Here is an 11,490-nt window from a genome sequence, read left to right on the forward strand (position 1 = left end):
GAGTGCCGTGGGGTCAGCCTAGCTCACAGCAACCTCAAACTCCTGGGCTCAAGCGATCCTCCTGCCTCACCCTCCCGGGTAGCTGGGACTACAGGCACATGCCACCATGCCTTGCTAACTTTTTCTATTTTTAGTTGTTTAGCCAATTTCTTTCTATTTTTAGTAGAGACGGGGGCAGGGGATGTCTCACTCTTGCTCAGATTAGTCTCAAACTCCTATGCTCAAACAATCCGCCCGCCTCGGCCTCCCAGAGCGCTAGGATTACAAGCGTCAGCCACCGCGCCTGGCTCTGATTTGCTATTCTTAAGGAAGCAACATTCATCTTCCTACCTCTAATACGGCCCCTTTCCACTCTACTTCTGATGTAGCAGGTGAAATAATTTCCCCAAATTCCAATTTGATTGATTACATAATTCCCATTGCCCTTGGGATAAGAACTAGAGTCCTTCCTAACGCGGCATGCTGTGGCCTTGGCCGCTGACTTCAGCCACATCTTCCACCACTGTCGTCTTCTTTTTCTAGGCTCCTGCCATGCTGCACTTCCTTTGGTTCTTCAATCATACCATTATCTCCCACTGCAGGGCCTCAGCACACGTGTTCCCTCTGTTTAGAACACTCCTCCTCCCTCTTCACTACTGACTCATTATGCTCAAGCAAAAGGTCATTACCCTGACTGTAGACTAGGTTAGTCCTTCTCCACCCTCTGCATGTGCTCTGCCATTTTTATTGAGTTACCTGTTTAACAACTCGCTTCCGCACTAGATACGAAACCCCACGAGGGCAGGAACATGTCTCTATCCTTCATTCATGCATCCCCAACCCTCGGCATAGTGCCTAGATTCTTGGGGAGGTAGGCTAAGTTTCTGGAACAAACAAACTTTAAAGTCTGAGCATTTTACAGAAATTATTTTTCCTTTTTCATGTGACAGTCCAGAATGGGGTGTTTCAGGTCTGTGGCAGTTTTACTCCATGCAGCCACACAGGGGCACAGGCAGATGGAGGCCCTACCATCTTCAACATGCGGCTTCCAAAGTCTTCCTGGTAATTTCCATCGTAGTTAGCTGGAAATGGGACAGAGCAAGGAGGAGCCTTCATGGAAGTGTTCCCTTCTCTTCTGCTCCTTTTCCATTTGAAGGAACATAGTCATTTGGCCACATAACTGCAAGAAAGACTGGACTATGTGGGCTAGCTGGCCAGCCAGGGTCAGGCACTGCTCTACTACGTAGGTCAGGCAAGGGGAGAAAGGATTTGGGTAGAGAGATGGCTGCTCCGCCAGAATGCTCAGTCAATATTTACTGGAAAAAAATAATTTTTAAATCATCGTATTGCTTTGCTTTAGATGCTGATATCAATACCCAAACTCCCAGAATCATTATGTTTCTTTCATTTTGTTGGCAGCGTTTCAATATCCAAACAACTAGCTTCAATAAAAGGTAAGGCACGGGATGACTGAGATGTATGTGTTTCTGCTCTACCGCGATGGCATGCCAAGAATTAAAAAAAAAAGGACATCAAAGAATGCCAGAGATGTAAGGGGACTTTTGGATAAATCATCAAACATTAATGATGTTTTTAAGATTTGGGAACTGAGGTCCCATGGTAGGAATTAGCTTGTTTAAAACTTAGCCCATTAAAGGCAGAGCTAAGCTGAGACCCTGGGTCCCCTGACTCCTAATTCAGTGTTCTTCTCACCGTATGCAGTTGCTTCTCCGTGGGCAGCATCTTCAGGCTGTCTAGAGCAGGACCATGAGTATCTGACTCATAAACGTTCACTGGAACTCAGGATGCAATCAACCCCCAGCTGCCTTGTTGATTGAGTGAGAACTACAGTGTGGCCAACTCCCAAAGTGTAATTATTTGCCCTTGGAATTCAGTCATATAGGTAAAATATCTTTAGAATTCATGACATTGCCATGGTATATACTCGGATCATTATCCTACTCTAAAATGTGCAGCTTCACATGTCTACAGAGTAGCAAGCGCAGCTGGACATTACCGCATTACAGTTGTTTTCCCTCCTAGATGGCCAGTCTCTTCAGAAGAGATGCTTTGTATTTGTATTTAAATAAATCTCCATCTTTATAAAAATATTTTCACACTATGACAACACAACAGACCTCTGATTTCTGTTTCAACAAGTTACACAATCTCGGGTACTTTTGAGAACTGTTCCATCACATTTCTAATATAACTTCTCCCTCTGGGAGGTTGAGGGGGGATTGTAACTCTATCACCCCCACTGCCCGCATCCCCACCCTCCCACCCCCACACCAACCATTCCTGGCACCAGGCTCCTTAAGTTGGACCATTGAGCCACATTTATCCCCCTCCCTGAAGAAACCACAGATAAACATGGCCCATCTTCCCAGAAAGTATTTCATTCAATGGGGAGTAATTTGAAATGTTATTCATTGAATTCAGACATGGATAAGAGTCAATACGAACCCACAATTTCTCTGCTGGCTGCTTGGGCTAATGCCCTTGATCTGATGGGAAGTAGGGATGTGGTGTGAGTACATCTTTGTCTCTAATACCCAGGGTAGTTTTGCAGTGGGAAAGTTCAAGAAGTGCTGAAGTATTGGGAAAATTACCGGCCTAGAGAGTGGAGAGCAGGGCCGTAGTTTTTAGCTCAGCCACATACTGTCTATGTGAGTTTGAGCAAACAACTTCTCTCCTAGCTTTTTAAGTCTTCATTCACAAAAATAATGGATATGAGGAAAAGTTCTAAAATGAGGTGATTCTGACACCTTGCTGTTTTGAGAATGGTGTTTCTACAACACTGAACGTTAGAACTCACTAAATCAAGTGCTTAAGGTTTAGTGTTCCAGGGCAGGTACGGAGGAAGAGGCAGAGAATTGTTGTGAAGTTCAGGTTAGCTGGGTTCAACATATGTGTACTGAGGCCCACAACACTCCAGGGCCTGGAAATTAATGCAGAGACATAAGAAATAAGATATAGTGACTGTCCTCAGGGAACATAACAGCCCAATGTGCTGCCCGAGATGGTAGCTACTAGCCACATATCTACCAAACACATGAAACTTGGTTAATTGGAATTGAGATGAATAAGGTTTAAGAGACTTAGCAGGAAAAAACTTGTAAAATATCTCAATAATTTGACTGACTACCTTGATTACATGTTAAAATGACAATTTTTTTAACATATTGGGTTAAATAAAATGTATTATGAAAATTAATTTCACCTGTTTCTTTTTACTTTTCTAATGTGGCTACCAGAAAATTTAAAATTATCATCATGGCTCACATTATATTTCTTTTGGGCAGCACCGATCTAGAAGATAATTTGGACAGATAAACATGTTTCAGTGTGAGAGCTATGAAAAGGTTGTTTTAGGGAACTACGGAAGCACAAAGGAGGGACGCGTAGCCCCATGTGGGGAGGGGGGCGGGAGTTCGGGAAAGAGTCCTACAGAATACGCTGCCTGAAAACAACACCTGGAGGCAGTGTGCACTGTGGTTTGAAACCAGACCGGTTGTGTGACCTTGGGCAAGCTACTTGACCTCTCTGTGCCTCAGTTTCTTCACTTTTAAGGTGAGAATGATATTAGGACCTACCTCATGGGGCTGACATATGAATTTAATGAGTCGAATCACATCCATCCACCCCACTGAGGCGAGGCTGGCGTACCCAGTAGGAGCTGTGTAATTGTTCTTTGTGATTGTCCACCAGAACACAAGTTCCAAGAAGTCAGGGATTGTTTCTGATGCCACTTACTGCTCTGTACCCAGAACTAACACAAGGCCTGGCAACAAATACTTGCTGATAAATACTCGTTGGATGTATAGAGTGAGTGTGGAACTGCGCACAGTTCGATATTAAAGCGTAAACCGTGAGCTGGGGAAGAGCAGAAGAGGGCAACATGGCTTGATGCCTTCCCCTGCACCCCCATTCCAGAGGCAAGAGGGCCAGTGAACAATGCCAAAAGAGAAACAGCAATCCTTGGCATTTTGAATTGCACTCAGCCCTTGCAATGTGCTTTCACATGCTAGTTCACAGCGCTTCGAGGCAGAGAGGGAAGGAATTTGGAGGCAACCTGCTGGGTTTATTAAGGGAAGAACCCAACCATAAAAACAAGAAACTAAAGAATCTCACAAAATATCATCAGCGTTGGTAGGATAGCCAAAGCTCCTCATTATCTTTTATTTTTAATATTTTTAGTGCTGTTTTTGCCATGAGCATATGCTATTTTATAGTCAGGGGGAAAATGCATGCTGTTTTTTAAAAGAGATGGAGGAGAAGAATGAGAAGTTTGCTTGTCCAGATGGAATTCCCACTCAGAGTGTAATCAGACCTAAACTTCAGCAGAGGGTTGAAAAATGTCCAGATTCCACAACCACCATCGGGATGCCCTTGCAAGGAGATGTTCTTAAGTGGCCCATCTTTCTATAGGCTCTGAAGTCAGACAGACTTTCAAATCCTTCCTTTGACACTTCTTAGCAATGCAACCTTTATTTCACCCAAATATAGGCTGGGCCCTGCTCAGAGATACAGTCAAAACTGAGAAGGCCCACACACTCCCTCCCTTCACCCATTCCTCTTAACTCTTGTTCCTCTGCCTCATCTTTACTTGAAAAATAGATGCTTAAAACCCTTCAATGCCTTCTCTTTCCACTTTGAAGAAGATCCTGGTTCCATATCTAGCACCTACCTATTTGGAGGAGCAAACACCCTTCCAGCTCCCAGACTCCAGCCATAACTGTCTTCTTCCAACTGGTCCAACGTGCCTGGCTCTTTCTGATCTGAGCCTTTGCACATGCAGCCGGCTCCCTGAGCCTGGAACCCTCAGCAAAGCCCTAATCCCACCTTTTGCTTGGCTGGCTTCTTCTCACCCTGTTAGTCTTAGCTGAAATGTTAATCTACTCCCAGAGGCCTTCCAGACAACCTGTCTAAGTAGTTTTCCTCCCAGGCCCACTCTGGAATTTGTTTCCCATCTTTGCACCTCCTTTGCTTCCTATATCACAAGTTGCAAATATGTATATTATGTATATATGTGGAAAATAATTATCAAATATATATAAAACAAATATATTAACATATGTATGCACTCACATATATCTTGACTATTATTTCTCCACTAGATTGTAAGATGTATGAGGGCAGAGATCACATCTGGTTTTGTCCCCTCTGTATGCTGAGTCCCTTAGGCAAATATTGGGCACATAGTAAGTGCTCAATACAAAAATCACATTATTCCAACTGAACATCATCCTTTGCACCTATAATTTTTGCACATTACCTGGGCTGAAAGCCGTGAGATTTTGTTCTTCTTTTCTTCTTATTCATTCATTCATTCAACAGCCTTTATTAGCACCCACTATATAGCAGGCATTTGTGCTGGTCACTGAAAATGTAGTGACAATCTTCCTCATGGAGATTGCTTTCTAGTTGGAGAGAAAGGCTGTTAAACATGTGATAACTGTAAAGTAAGATAAGTTCTTCACTAGGGTTATATTGGTGAGTAAGAGAACATAGAGCAAAAGAATTTTCTTCATGGTGCCTTGTGCATTTCTCTGTGTTCACTAGGACACACTGGAAAGGAGTGAATTAGCACTGCCTTTTCAAGGAGCTGAACCCAGAGAAACCAGCAGGGAGCTCACTCTGTTTGCCGCCACAAGTCAAAGACAGCCCTTATCTGTCACTAGATCAAAGAGCTTGTCCTGAATGTCATTCTTCTTTATCATACTGATGTGAAGTGATGCTGTGTCTGAATTACAATGCAAATTCCACAAGAACAGGACTTTATTATATTTAGTGTTTAGATCCTTAATACCAAGGACTGAGCCTAGCACATAGCAGGTGCTCCATAAATATTTGTTGAATAACTGAAAGAAATTATAGATCGGAAAACCGAAGGCTAGAGAGGAGGGGTGTTATCCTAAGGTCACATGCTAGCAGGTGGTAAATCTCATCCTAATTCTACTAATTCTACCACTCCCAGCTAGGGAGCAACGGGCCCAAGGACAGGGTCACACTGACATACACCTTCCAAACCTATCCCCACGTTCCCTTGGAGGATACAGCCCTGTGTCTGGGCAAGGGTTTTTTCTAATCTGGGATGCTTCAAGGCACATTTCTTCTCTCATAGCTCTGAGGAAGGGCTCAGATCTGGAAAAAGCCATTGCCACCGCAGCTCTGATTTTTAGAAACTCTTCTGACCCTGATGGTAAACTTGGAAAACCTACTGCCAAAACTCTGCTGCAGACTCAATTTAGGAATTTCACAGAGGTAAGAGAACTAATATGTGTGAATAAATAGGGGCCCCACCATCATGGCTGACTCGGAGAGCCAACGACTCCAGCTCCAGGGCCCCATCGTGATGTTTCACTCCACAAATGTTTATTGAGAACCTGCCTCATGCCAGGCAGCAACCTGGGCACTGGCGTTAATGCAGTGAACAAGCTGGCAATCCCGCAGACTAAAGGAATATGCTGAAAAAGTAATTAGAAATACTCAAAGGTTGTGAAAGACTAGGGCACACAGTGGGAAAGTAAAACACAGGAACCAAATTGCGGCAGGTGATCAAAGAGGACTCGTGGAAAATTAAAGTACTGCTGAGATCTGAAGAGTGAGCAGGCTTAGCTCAGCATTGGGGAGTGAGAAGATGGCATTCTGAGCAGAGGGAATTGCTTATGCAAAGGCCCTGAGGCAAGTCGAAGATCAGAGGGAAGGCCAGTATGTGGTTGGTGGGCAGTGAAGGTAAGAAGCAGCCGCAGAGAACGCTGGGGAGGTGAGGAGAAGCCAAATTTTACAGAGGCATAGCTCGAGGGCGGGAGGAAGCAGAAATGGTTTCTAAGTCCTGGTCTAAGAAATTGCACAGCTACAGTCAGAGCACAAACTAGGGTGGAAGTGGGGATGGTTAGGAAGGAAGGGAGTCCCGGTGGGGAAGCAATCCAAGCAAAAGTTGATGGCTTGGATTAGAGTGGTGAAGATGGAGGGAAACAGACAAAGATGAGAGACTTCAGGAAGGTGGAACGACCAGGATCTGAAAATGGACTGGCTGTGCGAGTCGGTGGACAGGAGAGCAAATGCTGACACCCCAGTTTCTGGTCCCATTCCCAGAGAAGAGAAAGATTGGAAAAGAAGCAGATCTGAGGTGGGGTGGGGGTTGGCGGAGGTGGGGAGGTCCATTATGATGTGTCAGTTTCAAGATGTCCATGAAATATTCAAGTGAAGAAACTCAGGCAGCAACAGGATATATGAGTTGGGAGGCGAGAATAGAGATCTCTGTTCAAATTACAGAAATGAGAGTTGGGAGCATATAAACATCACTGACCTAAACAGAGTAAACTAAAGCACCTGGGGGTGTACTTCTCAAACTTCCGTCACTCCAACACCACCTTCAGTCTTTTCCCCACATCTGCCTGCAGCCTGTATATTCTCATTTATTTCGAATTTTTTATTTACCTTTCTCTATACTTAAATACATTCTTATAAGGGCACTTCACTATTCTAAATATAAATTCAGCGGGTAAAAGTGGAAGATGATAGTAAAAAATAGATGACTAGTAATTCTCACTTAATATTTATTCTCATATCACCTAAAATTACATTTACATTCTACCAGCAGTATGTGTTTATGCTTTGGGAAGTACGGCTTAGGGAAAATGTGTAAGAAGAAAAGAGGGCCTCGTAGTAGGTCAAACCACCAATATTTATTGGTAGGTAGAGCAAGAAAAAACATAGAGGCAGTCTCTAAGCTTCTATGTGTGTTCTGAGATATTAAAAAGATGGTATTATATATATATATATACACACACACATATACATATATGCACACATATATATGGTTTTAGTGTACTATAGTTATATAAGATGTCACTCACTGGGGAGAGCTGGGTCAAGGGTACAACTTCCTGTGAGTCAATGATTATTATAAAAATAAGAGAGAAAGAGAGAGAATATAGTGTGATACACAGAAAAATGATTGGAAAGAAATGTTAATAAAGGTAGCTATCTTTGGGTAATGGGATAAAGGATTATGTTCACACTCTTCTTTTTTAATTTTTTTAATGTTCTATATTAAACATGTATTATTCCTGAAATATTTTTTAGGAAAAGCTATTTTTTTCCAGGCAGACATATCAGTCAGACTCTAACAAGAGATAAAAAGTTTGGGGGACTATTTAAAGAACAGGTGGGTGAATAAATCCTATAACATTTGCCTGCATCTGAGACCAAAAGAAATGACATATACCAAAGAGAAAAAGGGCTCATTCATCATGGCCTGGAAAATCCTCAGTGAGCTTTTAACAAATATGAAAATGAAGATCTAGTGGATGCAGCATCTTGATATAACTTATAAATCCTTCGAAAACACCAGAGAAAAATAATTAAAACCAAAGTCATTAGGAAAGACACCTTCAGCCTCATGTCCCTCAGTGGAGGCTGAGTGCAAGAAAGGCAGCCAATTCTGGAATCTCTCTAGCAGCAGACACACACAAGCCTCAGTGTAATCCTGCCCTCTGCCCGAGATGAGAGGCAGAGCGCAGAGCCTTATTTCAGGGACTCAACAGGGACAGTTCATTCTGGGCGTGCTCTGTATCAGTGGTGATAGTTTACCTTGACTCAGCAAACATGCACGTCAATGTCTGTCAGAACACTGCCTCGGCCCCACTAGCCCAGCCGTGAGATTCCCTAAGGCAGATGCACACACATGAGTCAAGGTCAAAAGGTGGTGGAGGCCCACTTCATTCCCAACTGGGCTTTCTCCTAAATTCCCAGGTGGTGTCCTATGGCAAACTGAGCTGGTCCTTTTGGCTAAGCCCTGAGTTCTAAGAGGAACATCTTCTTTCCCATAAGCCTAAACATAATTTTTGGGATCTCATCACCCTCTAGCCAGTCAGATAGAATAAAACCAAGCACCTAAAGGCTCTGCTAGGAAGATACAAAAACAAGATGGTAGGTCACACCCCAGGAGGACTGGACCTCAGTCAACTCTCTGCTCTTATAATGTGCAGAAAAAAGAGAGAATGAGAATCTGCACCCAGCTCGGACCCTTGAGCAAACAGTGTGCCATTCTGCTAGTAAAGTGGTCCTATTTCTATCTTGGAATCTAAGTCTTTCCAAATAGCATTCAGCTGTCTTGGAGCGAGAAGGTGGAGAGCTTCCTTAGCCCTCACTGATAGGATGACCTCTCTAGAAGAACCGGTCCAGAGAAACCAGAGTGGGTCTAAGCCTCTAAGAGGAATTTGCCATCATTCCAAAAGTGCCTTAGTTATTGCTGTGATGGTTTTTTTACACCTAGCACGTGGGTGAGCCTTTGGGGTTGAACTAAACGCAAACACAGTTCAGTATAATAGTGAATCCAATGACTTTAGCACTTTTAATGTCACTGGGGAAGATATTTCACAAGCTGTAGTTTGAAACCAAAAAACCTCTCCATTTATATACTATTCAGATATTTTCCTTCAATCTGTTTATAAGGACTATGAACTTGGATTTGATTTATGATCAAACTAAATGCTAAGCAGTATTCCAAAGCACATGATTTCTTTTAGTAAATTTTATTCTATATATCTGGATAATCTTAAGGCTCAGGTGATAAACACATAATGGATACCTTCCCTAACAAAAGGATTGTATTTTGAAAATCTGAAAACATAACAACATCTATATTCAAAGAAAGGCAGGATAGCTTAGCAGTTAAGAGCATTGGCTCCAGAATCAGGTGTACAAGGCTACAAAATCCTGGCTGCACACCAAAAGCTGCCTGGCTTGTGGCAAGTAACTTAATTCTCGCTAGTGTCTAATAGTGCATCTGTAGAATGAGGATAATAATAGAGCATATTCAATAAGGTCACTGTGAAGATTAAATGAGATAACCCATGAAAAGATTGAGCACAGTGCTTGACTGGTAGCATTGGTGGCAACTTGACAGGTTATTGTCATTAAAATATGTTTATTATTTGCTATGGTTTGGATGTTTGTCCCCTCCAAACCTGATGTTAAAATTTGATTTCCAGTGTTGGAAGTGGGGCTTAACTGGAGGTGTTTGGGTCATGGGGGTTGATCCCTCATGAATAGATTGATGCCCTCTCTGAGGGTACGGTGTGTACTTGCCCCGTTAGTTCTCATAATTGTTAAAAAGAGGCAGGTACCTCCCCTCCCTTCTTTCTTCCTCTCTTGCCATGTGATCTCAGCACATGCTGGCTCCCCTTCACCTTCCATGGTGAGTGGAAGTAGTGTGAGGCCCTAACCAGATGCAGATACCCAATCTTGAACTTTTCAGCCATCAGAATTATGAGACAGGCCAGGCACAGTGGCTCACACCTATAATTCTAGCACTCTGGGAGCCCAGGGTAGGAGGATAGCTTGAGGTCAAGAGTTTGAAACCACCCTGAGCAAGAGTGAGCCCCACTCTTTACCAAAAATAGAAAAATTAGCTGGACGTGGTGGCATGCACCTATAGTCGCAGCTACTCAAGAGGCTGAGGCAGGAGGATTGCTTGAGTCCAAGAGTTTGAGGTTGCTGTAACCTAGGCTGATGCCATGGCACTCTAGCCTGGGCAACAGAGCAAGACTCTTTAAAAAAACAAAACAAACAAAAATTATGAGACGAATAAACCTTTTTTTCTTTAAAAATTACCCAGTCTCAGGTATTCTGTTACAGCAAAACAAAACAGACTAAGACATTATTGCTTATTATCTGCAAACCTAAGTTGTATGTAATGAATTAGGTGTTTACTTATTCTTCTCTATTCTCACAGGGACAGGAAACCAAGCCACAATACAGAGAGCTCCTTTCTGAACTTGATGAGCACATCGAAAATAAGCTTGATTTTGAGGACTTTATGATCCTGCTCTTAAGCATCACTGTCATGTCAGATCTGCTGCAAAATATATGGAGTGTACAAATTGTGAAATAAACAGTTTTAAATATATGGTTGGATAAAACAATGACAAAGATGGTGTTAAATGATTAATTTTTTTCCATCTTATTTTTAATTAATTTAATATACTGATCATGCATCTGGAATTGCCTAGCAGGGTTCTGATTGCTAATATTCAGACCAAATATAACTTAAAAACTTTACACATACTTTTAAGGACAGTTTAAATAATATGGTCTCTGGATGCTTCACAATATGATAGATTTGATGTCACTGAATATCAAATTGTGTTTACGGAGTCAATGGTGACCTAGAGCACTCTACCTAGACCGAGAGCCATTGAGGCACTCATTCATTCATTCATTAAATTTTTGTTGGGCATCTACTTGATGGTACTGCTGAGGATACAGTAATGAACTGGCCAGACCATCCCTTCCTTCAGACATGCTTGCAGAAGTCTAGCAGAGGAGATGAACATTGCACAATTTTTAATCAATTGCATATACTGTGTAGTTATAATCGCTATAAGGGCTAATAGGATGCTAAGACATTATTACGTGATGTGAGTTCAAAGGTCAGAGAAGCTTTACTGACATTCCATAAAAGGCTCAAAACCAAATCCATGGCTGCCAGAAATATGG

At 42.5% G+C, this 11,490-nt stretch overlaps 1 protein-coding gene across 1 annotated transcript in view; it reads left to right on the forward strand.

The window, feature by feature from the left end:
- SNTN (sentan, cilia apical structure protein) overlaps positions 1–11,059 on the forward strand; it is a 16,270-nt gene extending 5,211 nt beyond the window's left edge. Inside the window, exons 2-4 of the mRNA XM_012641741.1 lie at positions 1,340–1,433; positions 6,107–6,246; positions 10,727–11,059. Of these exons, the coding sequence (XP_012497195.1) occupies positions 1,340–1,433; positions 6,107–6,246; positions 10,727–10,885 (393 nt within the window). The 3' untranslated portion in view covers positions 10,886–11,059. The remainder of the gene's footprint in view (positions 1–1,339; positions 1,434–6,106; positions 6,247–10,726) is intronic.
- Positions 11,060–11,490: the final 431 nt, after the last annotated feature.

The sequence above is a fragment of the Propithecus coquereli genome, unplaced genomic scaffold (assembly GCF_000956105.1).
Source record: "Propithecus coquereli isolate 6110/MARCELLA unplaced genomic scaffold, Pcoq_1.0 Scaffold1, whole genome shotgun sequence".
Lineage (NCBI taxonomy): Eukaryota > Metazoa > Chordata > Mammalia > Primates > Indriidae > Propithecus > Propithecus coquereli.